Consider the following 25,323-nt stretch of genomic DNA (forward strand, 5'->3'; position numbering starts at 1 on the left):
ATGTGGTGATGACAAGTGGCTTACTTATTAAAATAGATAACAGTCTGACCTAAATCTGAGGTTACACAAGGGTGTATGGATTGATTTCTTTAAATACAAGGCCTACTGGTGTGCCCTGCAAATCTGCAACCAATAAACATATCTGGATGTTTTTCTGAAACCATTTAGATTTGTGCCAAATTTTCTGATGTTCTTACTTTTCCTACTATGTTCCACCTCTCCACCAAGGTTCACGATTATCAACTTTTTAGCTTTTGCATCAATTTGCTGACAAAAAGCATTGGATACATAACCTGCTCTAATAAGTTAATCATCCAACAGATAACAGATAACAGAACAGTGAGAGATTACTCCCTTCTCACAGTCTTCACACAGTGATAATAATAAAGAAAGATAATAAAGAATGACAAGACATAAAGACACCACATACTCGAGTTTAGCTTCTCTTTTATTTAATTATTTTCCCTGAGCCATATGGTTAATTGTATGATTCATGTATAGTCACTGTCAGAAAAATGAATAAAACCACAAAACTCCTTCTTTGGTTTCTAACATAATTACCTCATAAACTAAAATATCAACAAACTCATCCAAAGCATCCATGCGCCATTTCTCGTTGTTTTTGGAATGATTTCGTAATAATAACGACCACAAAATAAAAACATGGAAACATTTCTCTTCGTTACTAATTCAAGGCCATAAAAATCCCACGAAGGAAATAAAAAACATTGTAAGTATTTAAAATAAAAATAAGAAATAGAATGTAAAATATGCAGAAATATATTCTTTTATTTTACTGCAATGGTTCCACTCTGCAGTGTAATTTGATTTGGATTAGTCTCTGATTTTCTGAGCTAATCATCATTGCACAGATAGAGATGCTATTGTATTCATATAGATAAAAGGCAACAACTGAGCAGCTTATTCATGCTGACGGTACTGTTAACCGCCATTGTGTTGTTTTTCCTAAGCTTTGAAGTTTAAAAAAAAAATCTTTCATAGGTAATTATCATAAAAAAAGTCAAAAAGTAAAATTCTCTCTTAGTTTTGAAAATGTTTGATCAGAGAGTAACAAAAACCTGAATAAACTCATTCTCCTGTCATTCAGTGTTTGAGCCCAAACATGATCAAATTCAGATGAGGTTTCTACATTACATAGATGAACATAATTTCATATTGAAAAACAATGGCTATAATCAAGAAACAATTCAACGATCACATCAATAATCCTAAATCGTCATTCAAAGCACTTAAGATAAAATCTACTGAGAATATAGAATATATAGTTTGTTTTCCTTTAACTAGTACTTTAACTTTAACTAGTTTACGTGACATTATTGTATCAATAAATGCAGAAACGTGTCAATAAAATCTTGTTCTGGTTTCTACAATGTCTGACCAGAGACTAAATTAAATCCAGTTCATCCTTCCATAATCCACTCCTGTCTGGCTGCGATGGCGTATTTCCAGGTCTCCACAATCTGGGAAAGCTGTAGATTTTCAGGAAAGTCTTCCTTCACGTACAAAGGAACCTTCACTTCTTTCAAGTCCATGTAGAGAACCATACCCTCTTTTACACTAAGAAAAAAATGTGTAATTTTAACATTAATATTACTTTTTCTGTTCCGTTCAAGGCAGTACATGAAGGCTATTACCAATAATCTCAAGGGTTTTTACACCCTGGTTAGATAAGAGAGTACACTGAGAATACATAGAGGACATTGGGGGAGCCAGTCCTCTCCTGCTATAAACTGAGTTTTTAACCGTCTCATTGGGTGTTTTTGTATGTGTTACAAGACGTATTATGATCAAAATTAGCCATCCTCTTTGAATCAGAAAGCATCACTGACAGTCACAGAAGGACAAATTCAGACAGCTTGTACGTGCTCTGTAGATTATTAGGAGGAAACAGTGCCAATCAATCCTCACCTCTTGTAGGGTGGGACTGTGGAGATAATTTGAATTGTGAGGAACAGATGAAATCAGAAACCAGTGTGTTGAGAAGTTAGTAAAGACTACCCTGGTGAAAAATAAATGTACTTTATAGTATCTAAAATATATTCACATTTATTGAAAGACATTAAAATAAATAATACTTTAAATTGAAATTCTCTGCAGTTACTTAAGTGTACTTATTTTAAAATTTTTGGTTTAATGTATTTTTGTAAATTGTATTCTCAGAATACAATTAACCTGTTATCAAATATTCACTGTTAAGTTTTTCTCCACAGTTTCACAATGAGCAAGCTTTTTGTCAGCCGGCCAACACTTCTCCTGGGCTAGCACAAGTACTCCTGGCGCTAGCAACTTCCAAAGCAAATGAGTTTCCAGTTTTTGGTTTGCACAACCTAACCCAAGAACTAGACTAACTCTGGGAGCATTGGACTAGCTTGCAGCTCTGAGTTAGCCTGCCTCTTGGAGTTAGAAAGAACTTAACTGCTGAAAACATAGAAAGTAAATACAGCATCATTTTGAAGCCTTCGGCTTTCTTGAGAATTGCTCTCTGGTTCATAGATATGGCTGAATTTCTTTTTCTTTTCTTGTTAAACTGGATTTAAATGAACATAAAAGCACAATGACACATCAGTTACATTAATGTGAGGCTGAATTACACCAATATTAGCTCATTGCTTATCAGCTGGTGGGCGGAGACACAGGAAGGTCCAGATTAGCATATTTACAGATCCCCATTCACTTAATGAGAGAGAAGATGTGAGGTCATATTCTGAGAAATTTTAAAGGTATGAGAATTTTTAAAAACCTTTTTAATGTATAATTTGGACGTTCACTGATGAGTTTTCAGAAGATTTACAACTGCTGCATGAGGAGTTCGACGTACAACCTTTTTGAAGCTGTGCCCCATTCTTACCTCCAGAATGGCTTATAGACGTCTGTGGAACGCTGGCGGCCCAGATTCAACAGGATAAACTCATGCATCTCCAGCAGCCATTGGTCCATGTTGCCCTGGGACATGAAGCCTTTCAGTTCAGTCTTGTTTTTCTCTGTCAGGGGCTTCTGGTACTCAGCCGGATACGACGAAAATGGCTCCTTGTTGAAAAAACATGAGGACAGTTCATATGTATAAATTTATGTGTTTATAGAGTGAAAAAAATGACTGAATTAAATATGAAAAACTGAAAGCAGTGACATTTAAATGGCATCCTGCTTATTAAATTATTATTAGTAGCTTTTAAAAAGTCCAAAAAGCATTACAGCAAAATCAGCTTTTACCTTTTTGAGATGCAGCACGCGCTCAGATTTGAGGGAGGAGAGGAGTTGCCATAGAGAAATACAATGTCCGAGTTTGCATCTGCCCAGAGTCTGAAACAAAACATATTCAAGGAATACATCTGTTCCTTATATATCTGTATATGTTTATTTGGATGATTATCTAAATCCATACATCCATCCATCCATTTAACATAGGTCTGCACAATGCATCAAAAACATACTGTTAACATATTATCCATCTGAGCAATATCAAAACCACAAAGACATTTGTACAAATCACAGGCATATTAATGAGGGCTGAATGCATGTTTGTTATTACACTAGAACAGGGATTCCCAAAGTGTGCTGCCGCTAAGGGGTCTGATAATTACAGTTAAAGTGTTTTTTCCCCACACAATAAAGACATGTAAATAAACATTTCCTTTGTAAAATTTAAAATCAAAATCTGTAATTCTAATTAATAAATAAGTGCAGGCTATTCAAAATGCACTTTGTCTTAAAATGAAATGCAGAAGAAGTTACCTTCATCTGCAAATATGCTCAATTTGCTGAAATCAGAAAACTGTCAGGTGAGACATTTAAAGTTAAAGTTAGTGATGAAGGAGGAGAATAGCCAAGAGAAAGTGAGGAATCGGAGGAAACAGAGGGTTGGGGGTGCGTCAACCCGGTTTGGTCATAGAAGGGGGTGCACGGCTAAAAAAGTTTGGGAACCGCTGCACTAGAAATTAGTAACGTACATGAAAGTATTTGATTACATACCGCAAGCCATATCATCATTGGATTGTTCAACAATGATATCACATATTGCACATTTTCCTGATATTGTGCAGCCAAAAATCACGTGTACTGACTTGCAAAATTTGACCATCAATGTTTTGGCCCATCTTCAGTGTGTCCTTAAGGTAAGTGACCAGTTGCATTTTGGGATCACCGCCAGTCATTGAGAGGAAACTCAGGAGCAGCTCCACAATCTTGAGCACCTCACACACCTCACTGTATGAGTCCAGTTCTCTGGACAAGGCGTTCCGGGTCAGAGAGGGAAGAGCAATCTGAGGGAGAAACAAATTGTCAATAAACATTTGAGTTATAATCTACTCAAGTGAGTTAACACAAGATGCGCATGAAAATAACTAAATTATTTTACAGTTTGGACAAGGTCAGCCCAACTCTATTTTCCATTATGAAAAATGAAAGAATAGGCTTCTGGTGTGAATACAAGTATGATTTTTTTTTTTTTTGGTACTTTACCTGAGGTACTTTCTCTTGAACTTTTTTGAAAATGGTTTCATAGTCTCTGTCTTGTGCCTTGACCAGAGTGGGAATTCCCTAAAATAAAGCACAGTTTAAAGAAGTTGGGAAATATGTAAAAGATGAAAAAAAACAAAAAAAAAAAACACCAGTATTAATAAAAGAAAATAATAAAAATAGAGATTATAAAAATAATCTCTAAAATATTATAAAAAATAACAAACAAATACGATCTCCTTGGTGAAAATCTCTCATTTTGCTCTTTTCCAACACAATAGATTTCTATTGTTAAAACTGTGCAGCACATGTCAAACTAATTAATACACCTGCTCTGCTGTTAGATGAAGCCTGACACGATGCCACTGGTGTAACATTGTCTGTGCTGCTTTGTGTGATGCATTGTGTGAGATTAAATGTGCTGCTTACCATAGTGTACCATAAATCTTGTGTTTTAGTTTATGCTCATTGATTTATTGACTTTAACTTAAGGAGTTTATGTGGACTCACTGTACGGGTGATGAGGGGTTTTCCCTGCAGGAGGTGAGTGAGGATCTGCTGCTGAATGCGGGGCAGATCATACTGTGATATTGTCTCATGACCACGCTCCAAGCTGTACTGGCAGTTGGATAAAACCAGTGGAAGCAGGTCCTTCTCTACATCATAGCAGATCACATGCTGGTCCGTTAGCTCCTCCAAGCTCACCTTGTAACTGCTGTTGATGTCATGATACAAACATAAATTTTTATTCCTGTTTTGTTCAAACCAACGCCAGCATTAATCTCGTTCTTGATTGCAGCTAATAAAAGTTAGCCCCATCCAAGTTCCCTACGATCTGTTCTGTTTCAAACTCTGCAATTTGAATCCATGTTTTCACACTGTCATCTGTGCACTCTGAAATGCACCACCTAGACATGTCAGTAAGGTTAAAACGTGTTTGTAATGTTGGTGTTGTGTCTCGCTCCATATAAGATTTTCACCTGTTGTCCTCTCCAGTGTGACTATCAACAGCGTTCACTAGCTCATTCTGTAGTGCCACCAGATAGCTAACCAGCCCTGTGGCACACAGGCCTGGACCCTGTCGCCGGGGCAGAAGGTACTCCAGGTTGCTGTTCAGGTCTAGATCGTCACTGCAAAATTCCTCTGGGATTTTCATCTCATCTATTTTTGAAAAGGGGGGAACAAAATATATAACAGCATGTAATTAATGTGATGTTAAATCCAACTGCACGTGAAGAGCTACTTTTTCCAGTTCGTTTTCCCCACTTTCAACTACATCTGTGGTATGTACACTAAAGAAGTTAAGTTTACTTGTCCAGAAAGATTTAAATTATAGTAGAGTATGAGAGCTCTAAGGTGTTTCAGCAGATTACAATAAATTATACTGAGTAGATTTTGATTACAATGTGAATTCAAACTGTATGATTTTTGCTAAGGTCTTTAAAAAGAGTGAAACAACCAAAGAATCATAACATACAGAAAAACAGAACAGCATCAGAGTGGACCTGGGAAGGTGTGATTGCATCCATTGTGACTGACTTCATTAGGAGTTTTTAACAAGACAAAAGCTTAATTATGATAGAAGAATCTTTTTCCAGGAATTAGGGTGTTTCAGAGGATCCTCTCCTCAACCATCTCCATTTACAAATTAAACAGGACTCTCAAGGATAAATCTTTTGAATAAGAAAACTAAAATTGGAATTTAATGATCACAAACTAACTGGACATTGATTGAACATGGTTACTTTCTGTTAATGAATTGAATTTCATGTTGCACTCGAAGTTGAATCCTGATGTGTGCACCGTGTCAATCACTCTACACACTGCTGGGAAGAAGACTGCGCTGTTATCTCCCCTTTTGCTTGTTTAGACTGAATGTCACTACTGTGTTCAGCAGACAGGCCGACTAATACTTGATAAATGATGTGTCAAACAAAAAAATTCTGATTGGTAATTGCTATTGCATTATTTCCACCTTTCTGTCTCAGTCATTTCATAATTAATCTCTACCAAAGCTAGTAACCTTGTAGAAATGTGTAACAAACAGTTAGGAGTAGGAGTTTTACTTACTGCTGGTTACAGACACTCTTAGAAGATTCCATGTTTTCAGGAATATGTCTATGTGCTTTTCATACTGTTTACTCACTCCTGAAATAAAAATATCAGAAAAAAGTTTAACCATAGATGAGAGAAAGAATGAGAAAAGAAAAATAGTGCATAAAATGCCTGACTTCAGTTGTTAACCATGGTAAGAGTGACAAGGCTGACAAGAGTTAGTACAATAGAGTTTGGACAATTAAAGGTTAATATTTCTAGAGAAACAAGAAATAGGTTGTTATTGCTCTGAGATAATGCAACTTTACCGGTTTGTTTCTCAATGAACTCTGCAATGGAGCCCACTATCTGTTCAGATGCATTCTGGTACTTTCTCACCAAATGTTTCTGTAGGACAAGAATATCTGGTAGGAACTTAATCTGACGAAATTCTCTCTCCTGAAAAAGAAAAAGACACAGTAAGTGGCAGATATGCACAGTTTGTGTAATTTGTAATTAATATAAATGCACATAGTACATCTTTGGCCATTTCTAATTTAACTGATCAGCACTAAAGACTGGCTCTGAGGAAAAAAAAATTCCCCTCAAGATTATAAGTCTTGTAGGTGTTGGCTCTAGCTCCTCCCACATCTCCTCAAACATACGGGGTAGGTTAACTGGTGACTCTAACTGGATTTGATTGGTTGTCTATCTTGACTGTAGCTCAGAAGGTCGAGTGGTTGTCTTGCAGTTGGAAGTGTTCCTGATTTGATTCTCAATTTTCCCTCTACGTGTCCAACTGTTGACTTGTCCTATATATTGTCTTTCATTCATATGAGACAAAAAGCTTTTTGCATTGTATTTCTAGTACTGTACTTACTTTCTGCAGGAACCTCCAAAGCAGCCGTAGTTCTTCCTTTTGATCGTCAAATTCTACAGTGTGTGTGAGGGTGAGCAATGAAAGCCTCTGCCTACAGCTCCACACTGCTGAGCTGTGAACCTCAGAGGTCTGCGGCAGCGATGTGAGGAAAGAACAATCATCACCGAAGGTTATCCTCATAATGAAGTTTGAAGATACACGGGAGTCATTTCTGATGCTGTCCTTTGCTTCTTGCAGAAGTTGATCAAGATCCTAGTCACAAAGAAATAGTAATAGCTATCACATTTACAAAAGCAACAGAAACTATTTGTATTGTTCAACAGGAAATAGTAAGGATTTTCAGCAATACTGTAAAAAATATCATAAAAGAACCGTGAGGAAAAATGATCAGTTTCTCAAAAATAAACAATGATTAGATGATCTGTGAAATCTTCTGGAATGTGAAGTGTTCTAATAATAAAGGATACCTACATCTTTTAAGTGACTGCTTTCTACCTTTTTTAAATCTCTTTTTTTTTTTTTAAATCTCTGTCAATTATTATGAGAATAGAACATAAAAATGTGAACAATTACCTTTAATTTTGGTGTTAACATATCTGTAGCCACAGTCGTCTCCCAGCTGTTTCTGGAGGTTTTTGTTGGAAGGCAAGAATCTATGTTATCTAGATAAAGTCAAACAGAAAATATCCTATTAAAAATACATAGAACAATCTTACAATAAACCTAATCTACATTAATTTATACTCAAATATCTATACATTTGTATCTTTCTTTCCTGCCACAGTGGTTATTAATCCAGGCATATGCAACATTCTTAATTAGTGTGGGTTCGATCAACAAGGTACTAATGGACTGCTTACAGTGATCAATCTGCAGTGGCTCTTGCAGAGATCGGAGAATCAAATGGACAGCTGTAATGGTGTCATCTGCTCCTTTTCCCAGAGCCTGTGTGAGCTGATTCAGATCCTTTGCTATGTGTTGAATGAGAAACAAGCAAACATCCTCCACAGGTGGCTGGATGATCTGTTGGACAGACTGAAGAAAAAAAGACACAAGGTAATGTTAAGGTTAATTTTCAAAGAAAACTTACAAAATGATTGTAGTTCATTACTACAATTGATTTTTTTTTTAATCTCATTTTACATATAGATTATGACTACACAGTAACCACTGATGTTTACATAATTCATCTTCAGATTTTATGCCAGAGATGACAATAAAGCCCCTTGGCACTGACCAACACCACCAAAAGTCCACCAACACCCACTTAAATTTTTCTTTTGTCTTCAGTGGGAAATGGCATACCTGGAAATCCCTACAAATACCATCAGCCCCTGAGTGATATGAAAAGTAAATGATTAATGGACTGTACTTATATTGCTCCTTTCGAGTCTAAGTACTTTTAACCCTATTAAGACAGTCGTACAGCATTACTTTATCTATGCAGTACTTTTTCTCCATCACACACATTCACACACAATGGACCTGCAGTAACACTCTCCCAAACACAGTTTTTTCACATTTAAAAAAACGGCTAATCTCATTGTTTAAAAGGGTATTTCCCTTCAGCTCACTTCAGACTTCTTTGAAGCTCCCAGCAACATGGCCAAATGTGTCGCCAGCCTGACCAGAGTGAATGGAGTAAGAGACATGGTTTTGGTGTCAAGAGCATTTGGGTTATTTCTCTGCTCTGGGTCTCCCAAGATGTGACCGGGTCTTGTGCGATCCCTAAAACAACAATTCATCGTCAGTCAGTTAGTAAGTGGCTTGTGTAAACGTAACCATAGAATAAACAAGTTTAGAATGTGCTCACATAGGTCCATCTGTAAATCATTGTTTTGGTGCAATGAGCTTTGAACTGTTAGCCTTTGAATTTCTAGAAAATAAACTATTAAAAATGATGATAGTAAGAAAAATACAGCTCTTAAGTTTGATCATGAGATTTAAGAAAATGCTTGTGTTTGTGCCTGTGCTTGACACTCACGGCTGTAACGCAACTGGTTGGAATCCATCCACGGCGTTATGATGTTCCCCTCCAACTTCTTCACCACACTCCAGACAGCGGCCCCTCTCCGTGGGCCTGCCACACTGCAGTAAAAGATGACAGATAATATATTTTCACCACCTACTGCCAGTAATCACTGTGAAAATATTTCAACATAAAAATAGCTTACCCTATCAACAAAGCATGGATGATTGTTTCGGCACACTGGAGAAAACAGTGAAACAGTTAAAGTGGGTTTAATTTTCTGAATTATTGGAACACAGATGTAAGAATGAACATGTTATCTTGACTTCGTCAGTGTGTGTCATGATGCAAAGTCAGAGCAATACAGCTTACCCAAAACTATTATTCATCAGGCAAAGACAACACAATTTAAATGAAAATGCAATATAAAAGAAAAAGAATAATACGTACCATACCATGTGACCCTCCCAGAGCTCTGTGCTATAGCTGCTTGGGCAATAGCCACCAAGTCGTCAGGCATTGTTGGTATAAAAGCCCTCTAACAGGTTAAATGAAATGAAGGTGGCGTGAGGTTCACATCAGATCAGGTATTGGTTACTATTGAATCAGTTTATTAATTCAAATAATTTTTCTTCGAGCTGTCAGATTCTGAAAATAATCAGACAGATTTACACAATATGTTTTAAGTGTTTAATTCAATTTCTGCCTTGGAGCTCTGTACTGAAAAAAAAAAATCCCCTTCAACTGAAAACAAACGCTAGATTATGTGGAGTGTTGGTGAATGTCAGGAAAGGGAGATATGAGACATATTTACCTGCATAGTTTCAGGAAACAGACCAAGCTGCTTGAGTGGCATCAGTGGGAGATGATTCCCTGTCAGAAGTACTGTTGCTAGATGGATGACCAGCTCAATGACTATGTTGTCTAGATTGGTATGATCAGGGTTGATTGTCAGGGGTCCCAATCTGTTGTGCACCAAGTCTGAGGCAAAGTCTCTGACTTCTTTTGTAGGCAGATACGTTGAGCCCTGAATGAGGTCTCCAAATGACTGGCATTGCTACAGGAAAGACAAACATCAGCAAATAATGTAAACAAAACAAGATTTTTATAGCATCATTAAAAACATGAGAACTAAATATCAACTAAAAGTTGCTGGTCAAACAGCGTGTTGATTGGTAATTGTGCAAACAGTTAACTGTTCTACCCAGAATTGTTCCTAAATAATAGGATGCTGTGTATTTAATAAATAAAAGCAGAAGGCAATGATGTACAAATCTTTTTAACCAATGTGTTATTCACAATAGAATATATAAAAAAACATCAATGCTTTTATCATTTTTTTCATGTGTAACTAATATTTTTCATGATATGGTAAAATGTTTTGCTTTCACTATTCGTGAAGTTGTCTTTTTAAATTCTACTCAGTGTCACATCTTATTTGGAATTGGCAGACAAAAAATATATATACACTCTTTTTTTCTTTTTTCCTTTTTGTAACCCAGGCAATGTAATGTAGGAAATGTAATCATTCCTTCTTTTGGAAAGCTTAAAGGATCTGTTAGTATCTCTAAGATTACTTCCCTCTTGGAGACATTAGCAGACATTGCTAAAGGTGGAAAACATGCTCGGAACAAAATGTTTAACTTGCTTTTAGTTCCAATTAAGGCAGTATCCTTAATTATAACTGATTGTTCATAGTAACTGATCTCTACTAGCTCTTAACTGAGAATTATAGTTATATTTAGGAATAATATCCAAATCCATGTTGCCCTAAATGAGATTAGGTATTCCTCATTCAACCTCTGGATGCAACTTCTCCTAAATGGTCTTGTTTTTAATTTGTTTCTGGATATGTGCATTTCATCTTTGGCTATACCTCAGGAGTAGGATGAAGACTTTTGTTTGTAGATCTGTAAAGAGTTGTAACTTCTCGGAAAAGAGCCAGGAGGATAAACACAGTCCGACTCCTCGGTGAGGCTCGAACTCTCTAAATCCATCAAAAACAGACAAGAATTTAATTGTGTGCAGCTCGTTGTAGTTCTATGGCAATAAAATAACTCTTTTTTTGCAAAGAAACAAATATACAACTGATCAGAGATTTAAACTTCACACATACTATATGAGTGTTACGAAAATGCTATGACAGGAATGGGTTGGTCAAAGATTTGGAAGAAGGTGCATGGAACATCGTAGCAGCAAAGAAATACCTCGCAGGCTTCTTCTATTTGGTCGACATCGCCATCCACTGCTGCCTTAGCAACTGCATCCCTGACTGCTTTGTATACCTCTCCATACATAAGATATTGGTCCATGTGGCCCCCATCTTCATTCTGTTAGAATAAATGGGGTTAGAGTGAAAACTATGTTAAAGTGCACATATAACTTGATATAAAATCAATCAGCATTGCCTCTCAATGGTCACACTGCAGTCCATGAATACTGACAACAATAATTACGGTAACTGGGACACATTTTATACCAGGAAATGGCCCCATCACCTGTATCATATAAGACTGGTGACAGGTTTATCTATTTTATTTTATTACTTATTTTATGAGTTTTGAAGCAGTCTTGCTAATGGGTGGCTGCATACCTGCATCTTGATCTCTTCAGGGAAAAGCCAGTGGAACTCTGGTTGTTTTGCCAGTCCTTGGACAAGCTCTACACCCTGTCTTTCACTCATCTTGCGAATCAGATAAACACGGTACCAGTCATTACCACTGTCCTCACAGAGCTTAATCACCACCTTCAGAAAGTCATCAGCTCCCTCTGGGACACTGTTGTCTGAAAGAATAATAGAAACAGTATTTCAATATATGTTTCTTTTGGTGCAATTCAATGGAAAGTGTTTGCAATAATGAAGTTATATCTCACCAGAACATTTGTCACAGATGAGCTGGGCAGCCATGGTGAGGGTCAGACGCAGTCGGGCAATGTGCTGCAGGAGTTGAATGGAGACTGTAGCTGGGGCAGCTGCAAACTCAGTAAGATAGTTGTGAATGAATTGTGTCTCATTCCTGTAAAATACAACCTCGTCAGTTTCCAGAGGCAGTTTCTCCCACAGTGAGTCCTGCAAAAACAGAAAGTTTACTGTCACTTCAACCAAACTATCTGCAACAATCAGAGACTTTTGGTGCATCTCTCCTTACTTCTCCTGATACCCTCCTATTCCATTCATATACCACTGAGTAATTAAATGCTGTGCTATATTCTGAATTTATAGTAAATACAATAGTCCTTGCCAACATTTTTGGAGCTTGCATTATAGACATTCACAGCAGAAGTTTTTAATTTTGTGATGCTTCATTTACAGTAAAAATACATTTTAGTTGTGAATCCTATCTGGCTCTATAATGCATGCATAGGGCTATGCAAAACTCATAAACGTTCATAATCATGGAATTTTATTCCAAACTTCAACTACATTGTGTTTGCAAACCTTGTAACACTTTTTCATTGCATAATCATAAACATTTAAGAATGATAAAAAGCCTATAAATGTTTTGTTTTGGTTGTTTTGAAATAATCCACATTATTCCATATTTACAAGTTACGTATTACATTACCGAATGACATAAAACAGATATTCTTACCTCCAAGCAGTTGATGTGTAAGGCATAAAGTTCTGCTTTATCCTCTTCATCAACAAATCTGCTGTTTTCTACTGCTGACAAATGCTGCTGCAGATATTCCTTGACTTCATCAAAGCTGAAACAGTAATGTTAAGTGTAAACTGGATGCAGGGCAATATAACTCAGCGTAGTAAAGACGAAGAGAGAAGCTTTTTCTTTTCTTTACATGGTATCTGACAGGGAGACACCTTTTATCCCCCAGACATTAAAATATAAATAATATATAAATATATAAATATAAATAATATTATGATGACACATTTAGTTTATTCAGTGCAGGTCGACTATCTTTACTCAATTTACTTACCTGAACTTCAGGAGCAGTTTGAGGATCACAGATCGAACAACTGGGCTTTTGTCAGGTGACTCGTCAAATGGAGAGAGAGCTTTAGTGTGAATCTGTTCATCTTCTGATTTGAAAAAAAGAAGTCTTTAATCAAAAAAAGGAATTAAAAACGTGCAAACAGGCAGAAATAGAAATAAATAGAAATTAAAAAGTAATAGAAATGTCTCCAGTAACAGCAATATACAAAACTGTCACCACTGGCACATGCAGTGTCAGGGGAATTCAACACCCAAAAAAAGTAAACTGGAAATATAAAGAGGAATCCGTTTCCTCAGATGTTTTCTTGCCAAACAACTCTACAGTAAGTGGCACCTGTTTCAATCATCAGGTAGGACAACAGATGTGTGATGACACCACTGGTTGGGGGCTTGTTGTCCTTGAAGCACACAGTAGAGAGCAAATCAATGAAGAAACCATTGCAACGTCGTCTGAAATCTCCATTTTTCTTTAAAGAAGCTCTGCAGAGTCATGGAAAAAGAATCCAATATCAAAAATAAACAAATAGCATACAATTGATATGTAGGAACAATTATGTGTAGAAGACACTTCCTATTAAATTAAGCCAAGATTAGGCTGTTTATTCAAAATGTCAATTACATGAGTGAGGAAAGTATTTTTGTACAATATACAATCAGTGCTAAGCAGCTATGTGCAATACAAAAACAGGCTATGGTGAAATTAAAGAAGGGCATAACTCAAAACATGAAGAGTCAGTGCAGCTGTGCTAGAGCTGCTTTTCTGTTTGTCATTTGGAAAAGAGTCTCACTCCTACATTACTATTGATATTAAACTGTATGTGAACTATTGAAGATCTTCACCTTATATCCTCTGAGACACATGGCTGAAAGTCATTTGGTAACTGCAGCCTGCAAGTGGGACAGAGTGACTGTCCTGCATCAAGGCTTGCTGTGATGCATGTAAAGCAAAACATATGATGGCATGGCACCCCCACAGGGTCCTCAGGCTCTTTCATGCACACCCCACACAGAAGTCCGAACCTTTTAAAAATATGTCTGACATTAGTCAAAGTAACTTTACCGAATGCACTTTGTAAAGATATGCTTCACTTTTTCCATTCAACATAATTACAATGTCAGTCAAAACAATTGATTACCTGAAAAGCTGATCAACTGCCCCTTGTTTACACAACTTCAGGTTTTCAATCACAGCTTCAAAAACCTTGGGAGATTTTACATCTGAGTTTCCCTCCAGAACCTTGGAAACAGTTTGAAATTAAAAATATAATAATTATTGTGGCTGTTACATCTTCGTTGCTGCTACAAAATAAGATAAATGTGTCGCCAAATGATTTTAAATATAAAGCAAAAACATCCTCAGGGACAAGAAAATAAAGTGAACACACACAGCTTTCACTGCTTACATCTGTTTTTTGCAGAATATATTGGTCACTAAAGATCTACTCACCTTGCTTAAGGTTTTCATGTGCCTCAGAACCAGCGCTTTGAGCTGTCTGTCTTCATGTTGGAAGCCCAACAGCATGTGCTCCACAAACAGTGACAGGATGTAGATGGCTTTCCAGCCACGACTATGAAATGTTGAAGATAATCACAGTATGAAATAAATGCAAATAGATCACATCCAGTGTGAATGTAGTAATTCAGTAATTGCTTTGCTTATTAGATAAGAGGCCTTTATGATGAAAAACTGCACTAATATTTTTGTTTCCATAAATGTTTTTCTTTCATCTTTTAAATGGGTTTGTGTCAAGTGCTTATGAGCAGTCAGTCTCATACTAGAGATCACTAGATGTAGGAAGTTTTCCACAGCATCACATTTGCATCAGACAGTTTGATTCACACAACTACAGCTCTGTGCTGTGGTATTGTCAGGAACTGGTGGGGAGGTAGGACCCAGATGCAGCTCTTTTCCAAAAATCAAAAGGTTTATTCCACAAAACAGGGAGCAAAAGCAAAAACAAAGCGCGGCAGAGCCGGATCAAATACTATGAAAACAAAACAAAACTATCACGGTGAATAAATAGCTATGACCAGGACTATGACAAAACATGGCTATGGCTATGGCTATGGCTATGGCTATGGCTATGGCTATGGCTATGGCTATGGCTATGGCTATGGCTATGGCTATGGCTATGGCTATGGCTATGGCTATGGCTATGGCTATGGCTATGGCTATGGCTATGGCTATGGCTATGGCTATGGCTAAAAACCAGACTTATCTCTCTGTGGCAAGGCATGAAGGGATAGTGGTAAGGATTCTGCAATGACTGAAAGTAAACCAGGGGACTAAATACTGTGGAGGGAGTGATCAGTGAATGAGGTGCAGCTGTGAACAATGAGCCAGGTGACGTGAGTGAACCGATGTGGCAGGGGGAAAACATGACTAGAACATAACTTGAAAACATGATTACACATAAACTGTGACCTTAAACCTAAACTGTAACAGACTGTGACAGGTATCTTACATTTCACACATTTTAAAATTGCTCTAATGTAAAATATTGTCAGTTCTGTATGCTGCAGTGAGAAAAATATATCAAATCAAATATCAAACTTCCCTCAATTCACTAAATTGTTTGTGACCACACTTAATGTACAGTATATCATTAATTTTCCCTGGGGAGATTGAACTGATTTTGCTAAAATATTTCACTTTTATTACTATTACTATGCATCACCATCTTACCTGATATCATAGAGAATTTCCTTGCATCGCTCTCCATATTTATGGATGGCATTTTGGGAGCAAATCAGCTCCAAAGATGCCTGCAGCCTCTTCACCTGCTTCAGCCACGCCCGCCAGAGGGCATCCGAATCTAAAGTCGGACATTCCAGGCATTCAACACATGCCTTTGCTGCATAGACGTCCAAAACCTAAAGGACGGCAAACGTTGGAAAAGTAATTTGGAGTTTCTGTGATTATTGTCAATGAGGACATTGATGTGCACCATATCCAAACACAAATTTACAGACAGATGGCAGAAGTAGAGAAGAATTAATCTGGTATTAATTATTAAAATTCAAGGGCTCTTGGCTTACATTTACTAAAGATCAAATTTGCAACACTCAACTGACCCAGCTTATGTGTGACACATTTGACTAAAAAAGAAAAAAAACATTGTATTGTATTGTACAAGTATTTGTACAGAGTCAGTGTTTGTATAATGAATGACTGAATCTTTAAATGACACAACAGTTTACACTGACCACTTTATCTTACACAACAACACATTAAGTTTGTAGGATGGAGTGAGAAGTCTTCTCAGCACATATTGTAGACATTTAGATATGCTTTTACCATCTCAGGGCAATGTTTAATGTGCTGGCTTCTTCGCAAAGGGGAAAGAACTTCAGGGTGAAGAGAAATCATCCGCGAGAGGTTCTGAAGACGACTTCGGTAAACATGGAAGGCGATGTGGATGTGCAGGAGAGAAAGCTCCTCTTTATCTCTTTTTTGTCTCCGTACTTCATCAACACAGCTGGCAAGAGCTTCAACCAAGAGCTGAGGAGCAAATGATTGAGTAGATTATTTTTTCAGAATTTGCTCTTCCAATATTTGTTCTAATCGAGGAAATAAACAGTAGAAGACCCAATAATTAATTCACACAAATTTAAAAAGCTGTTTTTATTCTATACATTGAGTTACATATTCACAGAGTCTCACACAAGCACACACACAGACACACAAAAATGGCTGCAACAGGGCAATATAGCATTTTGTGTCTTTCTCAAGGACACTTCAGATGGAACTGAACATTGGACAAACATTACACAGACAAGAGTTTCGAAGTAAATTTATATTTGAGGAGAGTAGCCATGTTGCACTTATTGGTGCAATCATTTGGCACTTTATTTAATCTCACCTTTAAGTCGTCATCTGATCCCACCTTCATGGTCATGGACACAAAATCCTGGAGGTACCTTTCAAAAAATTCTTTCTTCATTTTGCCATTCACATTTTTAGCCATGTAACTGCCAACTTGAGTTTTCAAGAACAACTCATGGAAACGATGAAGTGAATGACCTGCAAGGGACATTTTAGAATGCCACTAACATGTTAGGAGTTTGTCCAGAAATGAAGGCTTTTCAGTTGACTGGTTGAATCTTATAATCAAGACATGGGACATACTTGAAAATCTACAACATAATTTCATCACCATGTATAGAAGTTAATAATATATTTAATTTACTGTCATGTCTGAATGTTTGCATCATGGGCCCATCCAGGAAGTCCTTGATCCACCAGCTGAAGGGCATGAGGCAGCACATGGTGTTTCCACCTATTAAATGGCTTTGCACCACTAATACCCTGGAGGGGTAAAAGATACAGGATACAAATGTTAAGACTGAGTTTCAGGTTTGATGGAATTTTTAAACCTCTTTGGTGATGTCATTTATTTATGTTTAAAATCATATTTTCATGAGGCATTTGAGATGAAAAGATATGGTGCGAGATACTAACTTGCTCTCTCTCACATAGGGTACATTTAGCATCTCTTTGTTGCTAAATATCTCAAGCCAGAAGTTCCTGATTTCTTCCTCTTCATACAGCAGAAGGTTCAAATTACAATCTCTGTCAATGACTGAGATCAAATTGGCCAGAAGCGGAGTGACAACTGCTTGTATTTTCTTCCATAGCGTATGACTGTAAGAAATATTCACATGACAAGAAATCAATGTGTCCTTTGGTGACATGTACCAAACAATAACAGTTTATAAGGGTTTCAGGTAGGTTGAGACCAAATCTCTCGTTGTAGTAGTTTGTGGCTAAACTATGTGTTACAACCCCAAAAAAGAAAGAGTTGGGCTGGAATGGAAAATGCTAAGAAGAGAAAATTAAAACAGGTTTAACAGGTTTGTTGTATTATTTTTCTTTTTATAATTCTCAAGCATTCTCTACTGGGGACAGTTCAGAAGTACACCTTCAACGTCCTCAGTCATGCTTTTATAATGTGTGCAATTTCTGCATTAATACTGTCATCACAGAAGTGTAGATGAACTGTACAGATACAACCTCAGACCTTTGCAGAGTCTGAGGTTGAAGATGATAAGAGTCTGGATAGTCCTTTTTGTCTGTCTGATGGTCCATCCTAGATGCCCCTAAGCCATAAGGATGCAAGGCTTTTTTGCAAAAATGCAAGTAACAGTAATGTAAGATAAAAATGTAACTCTGTATTGTGGTGCTTAATGAAGGTTTCCCACAATAATCTCTTATCCATGTGGTTATATCATCATCATTAGAAACAGTTCTTAATGCAGTTCTGTCTGGAAGAATGAAGATCACTGGTTTAATGATACTGTGCATTCACTAACCCATACCCTTCCAGCTTTGTCTCACTTGGGGATGTAAATTAAAGATTATGTTGGCTTTTTTACACAATAAAATATGTGTAAAAAAGCCGCGAATAAATGAGAGGGATTGAATGAAACCCCAGAAAAGAAAATGCCATAAACAATATTATAGAATAAAGCAAATAAAGAAGAAACTCACAGGAATGTCCCTCCCTCCTGAAGAGCACTGACATTAGACGCCTCACTTAGAACCCAGCTTTTGGGGTTGGGGACAGTAGACTCATAGTCTTTTAACAAGGAGTGGAGACGCTTCTTCACGATGTTTAGAAACATACCTTAAGAAAAATAAATGTTCAACTCAAACATTTTTAAACTTGATGCATTTTCAGTGATCATATGTCTATCCATTCATGATATAAGGAAATCATCTTTAATGACTATTAATCTAACCTTGTGACTGACTTTCATCCAGAAGTGTTAACAGAGTCTCAACTCTCCTTGTGCTAAGTTCTCCACTGTCTGCACTGTCTGCATCTCTGAGCATGCCCACAGCAGTCTGCACACAGCTCCTCAACAGATTTCCTGTATCAAAGACATCTCCCACAGCCTGTAAAAATAATATCAGTTAAGCGTATTGATAACAGCAGCCCCCCATCTAGATATGGAAAACTGTAAAGAAAATGTGTTTTTGTTAAGGAATTTATGAATGAGGGACTAAATGTATGTGATGCTGTTACAATTTTTGAATTTGTGAGATATTGTTTGGGTAATCATTTGACATTTGTGTTGAATTTAGTTTATTTAATTTTGAATCTAGTGGGATTGAAATTCTATTAATACTGCAGAATATTAAATTGTATTGTGGACTGACTGATGAGCAAGACCTTATTCTTCCAGATTTGCAATTATGAATGGAAAAAATATCACTTACAGTGGAGTCATTTTGTGCCAGTGTGGATTGATCTTCGGTTTCCATAGCTTGAAGAGAAAGAATTAGAGGTGGTTTTTTGATAACTGATTGAAGATTAAAAGGTTGGGACACTGAGTAAAATGTAGAGAATCAACTGATTTGAAAATCTCATAATCCAGAATTTTATCCACAATAGAAAAAAGAAAACAGGTTAACGAGCAACAGGTCAGTAACATGTTTGAGTAAGAGCACCTAAGAGAAGGAGAGTCTCTCAGAGGTAAAAATGGACAGAGGTTCAGCAATCTTCAAAACACTGTCTACAAATTGTGTGGGGATTTCAGAATAATCTACCTCAACATGTTAACAATCATATGAACTTTGAATACTCCATAATCTACAGTACATAATATCATCAAAAGATCAAGACAATCTGAAGATTTATTTTACATTCTACTCAGCATTCCAACTTTTTGGGGTTGTACATAAAATTAAGTTAAATAATGAAAATAATAATAAATATGATAAATTACCCTCAGGTGGATCTTCAAAAAGATCACTAATGCACACGTTTTGCATGGAATGAACACCAGAAACAAACTCTTTTGATCTTCTGAGATCATCAATGTGAACAGACCTCCATGGACCTGAAAACAGTTTAGAAAATATAATGTGCATATTTTAATTTTATTCCCTAGTTTTCACATTCTTTTCTAACCCTTGTAATGCTACACAATATGCAAGATTTTGTATCTGAAAAAAAGTTATGTAATCAATCTTCGTATTATTATTATCATTGTTATTGATCTTATTTTGTGCTATTAAAGCATGTTGTGAAACAGTTTCTGACATGAAATAGACAGTTCTGAGTGTGACAGCAGGACTAACCGCATTGAAATCCAACATAAGAGGTACCCCCCTCCATACGTGGAAGTTTGGTAACAAAGTACACGAATGTCTTTGTGTCAGTAGTGTTGCACTTATTCATTTCATTGATGCATGAATACCTAAGAAGTGGAAGCATTAAACACAAGTAGACAAGAGTAGAACAAATCTGAGACTTTACATTAATGTTAAATTAAAATAAAGAAAGGAATTGATCTTGACTTACTTGGCTGAGGAAACAATATTCCGTCTGTGAAAATCTTCTTCATGCTCCGTCTGGACAATGAGGACTTTGTCTGCACATGTTGAGTCAAGAAATTCCCTAATGCCAAAACACAATCATGATGTATTTAAATAGGGATGATTAGACATAATGTGGGTCTATATGCTGTATCTGCACAGTGTAATCAATAACATCAGCCTTTTTATAATCAACCCAAGAAGAATCAGAAAGAGAAACAAGCACAAAGGTTTGGCTTGGTAAATCGGTCTGAAATGAACATCTAACCAGATATATAGTTTATGCTGTATTTAGACACCTGATTTTCTTGAGGAAGGAGTACTCTGTGTCAAACTGCTGAAGAGAAAGCAGCCTGATATCATCAAGCTTTGTCATGTTCTGCAGTTGGTTAACATCTGCTGCAGTCAGGAGTCTGGAAAAAGTTGTGACCTTAAAATAAACAAAAACAAAATTACAACTGCAAATTATTCAATTCATTTCTCATTTGCTAACAGAAAATATCATCGACATATACAGTCACACAGTTTACTTGTCATTATTACTGAAGTGTAAAGCCTTGTAAAGGAGGTTGTACCTTGTATAAAATAAATAGATAATGAAATCAAATAAACATGTCTAATTATGTTTTAATATTGAGGTCACTGTTGATTATCAGTGAATGACTTGGATGGCATTTTTTTCTGTTAAACTGAATGAAAATAACATGCGGATCTACAATGTTTTGGATTGCAATTTCTTCTGTAATATTCAATAAAATCAAAATAAATACAGAAATTTAAATTCTTTAAAATTACCTCATTGAATGTGTGATGTGACTGTTCTGATTGCTGCAGTTGATAGACAATGTAGTCTCCCAGTGAACTGTGCATCTCCTCTTTAAAATATTCTCTCATCAAGAGTTCTCTTTCCTCATCAGGCAGTTTGGATTTGTCCAAACGAACAACGGAGTCAGGAGTTGCGCAGTTGAGCAGAATGTTTTTGGCTTGGTTCAACGTGCCTTGAGCATCTGTTTCAACATTTTGGTTCTCTGTTACTTGCAGGACCACAGAGGAACATGTGTCTGAGTGGTAGCCAATGAAGACATCGCTTGGGAAATATTCCTTTTTTGTTGAATGCTGATTACTTAAGGAAAGAAAATCCATGACCCAATTCTGTAGGTCACTGGCAATGTTTTTCTGGTCATTTTTGAGGACAGTATTGATGTCCAAGTAGTGTTTCTCCAGTCTGTTAATGAGTGGGATTGGAAACTGTTCGTAGACCACTTCCTTCTCTTCAATGACAATGAGCCTGAAGTTTTGGTGAACTCTGCACTTCACACGATGCGTACCTAATCCAAGATCAACATACTTTTGACCTCCTAGTGTCACATAGTACTGATTGAGAGCATCATACAGACTTTCGTACAGGTTCTGAAGGTTCAGAAGCACAACAGTCTGTCCGGTCTCCATGCAAACCTTGATGCGGTTTATGTTCCTACAAATCTGCATGTACTCCTGGTCCTTTGGGAAGCTGGAGCCAAAGATGATCACCGGATGGATGTGACTGGACAAGAATATCTGTTGGAGAATCTGAAGAGCTGCATAGTTTTTAGTGAGGATCAAAAGGTAACGACTTTCCTCCAACTCGGACTCTGGGGTGATGCTTTGTTTGACCATGTCAAAAGTCGTGACGCTGGCACTGGAAAAGTCATCTCTTAATTCTTTGCAGAAAATGCCAATCACATCTATGTCCTCTTTTCCACTGAAGTTTCTTCGAACTGCTCCAGCAATCTTATCTCCAGTGGGGATCTCTTTAGACATTTTCGTGATTGAAAATATCATTTTTATCAGACTGTAAAAATCTCGCAGACCAAAAAAGCCTTTTCCTTCTCTGCATACTGTCATGTATGCTTTTGCAAAGGGCTGAAAGAGATGTTCGATCTTGTCAAGAATCTCTTTTTCAGATGAGCATATTCCTTTAGCACTTCTGACAAGCTCTTGCTCATCGAGGTCGCCACGAGATACAAAAATCCCCCGATTCATCTTGGCAGGGTCCAGAGCCCAGTTGGAAATTCCAATGAACCCCACTCTTTTATGAGGTTGTGGCTCATCATCAACACAGCCCTCCTCCAGTAATGGGTGCAGCGCTTTCAGTGGCATTTTCGGAGAGTCCTCAGCCAATCCAATCTCATCAAGAACAACTACAGAGATGTATTCATCCAAGTCTTTGCTCTCTTGAAAGCGGGCACATTGCTTGAATGTGTTGATGATTCCCTCAGGTGTTGAATGGGGACTGCACTGGAAAGACACCAGATGTATTTGCTTCAGCCTCTTAAACAGTTCAGAGTGTGATGTCGGCCCCTGCATTGCATCAGCAATTAAGGTTTTAGATAAGGATTTGGAGCTCCCTGGCTTTCCAACAATAAACAAAGGGATTCTCAGCTCAACGCAGATCACCATCATGAAGAAGTTCTCTTTCAAAGCCTTATTTCTGGCTATTGTCTTTCCCATGGGTACGCCATTGAGGAGGAGGTCCTGCATGGCCTGGATTTCCTGCACTATTCTGTGTGGTTTGTACTCACGAGGAAGAATTTTACTGATCGTTTCCTGATACTGCCCTTTGCTTTCCAAACATGACTGATAGCACACTCCAGTGGCCATCAAGAGTGACCAGATTACTCTGTCACTCGCAGGTTTAAAGTTTTCCTTTTTTTTCCTCCTAGATTGGTGCTGAAAGAATGCTTTGAGCTCTTCAGCAAACATTGGGTGATTATTGTGGAACCACACAAAGACTAGCATGCACCGTTCAACATCCCTCAAACTGACAAAGCTGCATTCATCTTTTCTCTCTCTCATGAACTTCTGTGATGATGATAACACTTGGGTTATTGTGGGAATGTGTCGTTCGTCAATCAAGTTGGCTTTCACCTGTCTTTGTACAATTTGTTGGATGTACATATGCTCTGCTGAGTCACTGAGTTGGCCAAAATCCCAAACAAGAGGTATCATGCTAGGTGGTAAAACATGGACACGATACACAAGCTGGCGGAGAGGAATGGAGCCAAGTTTGTCTTCAGTGTCCTGAGCCCGGACCCGGTACCCCAATCCTGAGGACTCAAGCCTTTCAATCATGTTGTCTGTATGTTTCCTGTAAGGGTTGCATGCAGCGATAATTTGTAGACCTGTTTGAGACTCCAGCTGTTGTCCCTGTACTGAGTTATCACAGAGGATCTCCTTGATGCTGCTAATGGCTTCTGTGGTGTTTGCCTCATCAAAGAAAAGAACAGAATCAAATTTGTGATTCTTTTTGTTGGTCATTGCAAGAGTTTCTGCTTCCTTGACTTTATCATGAATAATCTCTGATGTAGTTCCTCCATGAACTTTGACCAGTTTCATATTTTCTGCTGGTGCTCCACACCTTCTCAGTTCACACATAAACTTTACAAGCCTTGTCTTACCACATCCTGTCTCACCCATTATGATGACTGGGATACCACACCTGAATCGCATGTGAATCGCCATCATTTTGAGGATATTGTCAGTGGTCAGTTCATAAGTTTCATCAGGATCTGTTGGCCACTTGATGCCAAGAACACTGCACAGATGCTCAAGCTTATCAGCTCTGGAAAGCTGATCAAAGTTTTGATTAAAAGGGACTCTTTGAAGTTTTAGGCCAGTGTACAACTGTCGAGTCATGATGTCTTTCTTTATCACTTCTCCTGTTGAGGGATTTATGGCATCGACTCCTCTCTGGGCGTTGAGCTCCAGGTGGAATCCAATGAAAGTCATGGACATGTGGTCATCATTAAAAAAGATGTATGGATGAGGCTCAGATTCCCACCTTTTTCGAATAAGGAATGGAGCCAAATCTTTTTCATTTAGCCTAGTGATGTCAATTTGCTTCCTTCCTGGGCTCTGGTCAGCGATGCATAGTGATGGGGTTGCAAAATCTTTGGACATCAAGATCATGAACTCAACCACAAAGTTTTTGAATCCACTAAGAGTGTCCCCAACCAACTCAAAGTTGCAGAAATCTGAATTTTCACAATCTTGCAATTGAAGATTGAGGAACCAGACAAAATTACGTAGCTCCGCCCATGATGGGTCTATTATGCCACAGTGAATTAAAAGTATCTGAAGACACTTTGCATGAGTTCCTTCAACACCTTGGGAAGTGAATTTGTCAAGATTGTCTTTGTTGTGAAAACGTGTGAGGTACTGGTATGGTCTTTGAAAAGCTTCACTCCTGAAACACTCATCATCCATGAGAGGATCTTCACTTTCAACATCAGAACCTTCCTCTCTCTGCATTTCTAAAGCCATGACTGTTTTTGGAGGACGACAAAACACCTTTGGGAAAATATCTGAGAGTGCAAAGTCTTCTTTTTGTCCCTAAAAATGTATAAACATACACACTATTACACAAGTATAAATCAAATCAAGCAAATCGTCTTATTTATTTCATTATATATATATATAAAAATTCAAAGTTATCTTCTGCAAGATAACGATTGCTGCAATGACCTATTTAGCATGTTTAGCAATTCATTTATGTCATTCTTGCAGCTTAAACAAAATGCTAACATTTTGAGAGAATGAGGTCAGATGTAATATGCTTATTAGAGGATCTATTTAATCAAAATATTTCACTGGACAAGAACATAATTGCAATAACAATAATTAAACAAAATTATGACATCATGAC

At 37.4% G+C, this 25,323-nt stretch overlaps 1 protein-coding gene across 1 annotated transcript in view; it reads right to left on the reverse strand.

The window, feature by feature from the left end:
- Window positions 1-395: 395 nt before the first annotated feature.
- LOC140311732 (E3 ubiquitin-protein ligase rnf213-alpha-like) overlaps window positions 396-25,323 on the reverse strand; it is a 41,443-nt gene continuing 16,515 nt past the window's right edge. The window contains exons 25-64 of the mRNA XM_072389228.1: window positions 21,435-25,010; window positions 20,939-21,069; window positions 20,626-20,721; window positions 20,403-20,521; window positions 20,048-20,161; window positions 19,539-19,585; window positions 19,058-19,214; window positions 18,807-18,942; window positions 17,778-17,960; window positions 17,506-17,624; window positions 17,179-17,339; window positions 16,614-16,817; window positions 16,002-16,189; window positions 14,763-14,883; window positions 14,452-14,552; window positions 14,156-14,335; window positions 13,650-13,795; window positions 13,299-13,401; window positions 12,953-13,067; window positions 12,234-12,429; window positions 11,953-12,143; window positions 11,567-11,689; window positions 11,236-11,346; window positions 10,174-10,416; window positions 9,810-9,897; window positions 9,565-9,599; window positions 9,375-9,478; window positions 8,965-9,118; window positions 8,251-8,425; window positions 7,964-8,052; window positions 7,391-7,642; window positions 6,840-6,969; window positions 6,547-6,624; window positions 5,457-5,637; window positions 4,987-5,191; window positions 4,480-4,557; window positions 4,083-4,280; window positions 3,232-3,321; window positions 2,870-3,048; window positions 396-1,578 (exon numbers count right to left, since the gene is read on the reverse strand). Of these exons, the coding sequence (XP_072245329.1) occupies window positions 1,422-1,578; window positions 2,870-3,048; window positions 3,232-3,321; window positions 4,083-4,280; window positions 4,480-4,557; window positions 4,987-5,191; window positions 5,457-5,637; window positions 6,547-6,624; window positions 6,840-6,969; window positions 7,391-7,642; window positions 7,964-8,052; window positions 8,251-8,425; window positions 8,965-9,118; window positions 9,375-9,478; window positions 9,565-9,599; window positions 9,810-9,897; window positions 10,174-10,416; window positions 11,236-11,346; window positions 11,567-11,689; window positions 11,953-12,143; window positions 12,234-12,429; window positions 12,953-13,067; window positions 13,299-13,401; window positions 13,650-13,795; window positions 14,156-14,335; window positions 14,452-14,552; window positions 14,763-14,883; window positions 16,002-16,189; window positions 16,614-16,817; window positions 17,179-17,339; window positions 17,506-17,624; window positions 17,778-17,960; window positions 18,807-18,942; window positions 19,058-19,214; window positions 19,539-19,585; window positions 20,048-20,161; window positions 20,403-20,521; window positions 20,626-20,721; window positions 20,939-21,069; window positions 21,435-25,010 (9,054 nt within the window). The 3' untranslated portion in view covers window positions 396-1,421. The remainder of the gene's footprint in view (window positions 1,579-2,869; window positions 3,049-3,231; window positions 3,322-4,082; window positions 4,281-4,479; window positions 4,558-4,986; window positions 5,192-5,456; window positions 5,638-6,546; window positions 6,625-6,839; window positions 6,970-7,390; window positions 7,643-7,963; window positions 8,053-8,250; window positions 8,426-8,964; window positions 9,119-9,374; window positions 9,479-9,564; window positions 9,600-9,809; window positions 9,898-10,173; window positions 10,417-11,235; window positions 11,347-11,566; window positions 11,690-11,952; window positions 12,144-12,233; window positions 12,430-12,952; window positions 13,068-13,298; window positions 13,402-13,649; window positions 13,796-14,155; window positions 14,336-14,451; window positions 14,553-14,762; window positions 14,884-16,001; window positions 16,190-16,613; window positions 16,818-17,178; window positions 17,340-17,505; window positions 17,625-17,777; window positions 17,961-18,806; window positions 18,943-19,057; window positions 19,215-19,538; window positions 19,586-20,047; window positions 20,162-20,402; window positions 20,522-20,625; window positions 20,722-20,938; window positions 21,070-21,434; window positions 25,011-25,323) is intronic.

The sequence above is a fragment of the Leuresthes tenuis genome, unplaced genomic scaffold (assembly GCF_036924035.1).
Source record: "Leuresthes tenuis unplaced genomic scaffold, fLeuTen1.0.hap1 SCAF_7, whole genome shotgun sequence".
Classification (NCBI taxonomy): Eukaryota; Metazoa; Chordata; class Actinopteri; order Atheriniformes; family Atherinopsidae; genus Leuresthes; species Leuresthes tenuis.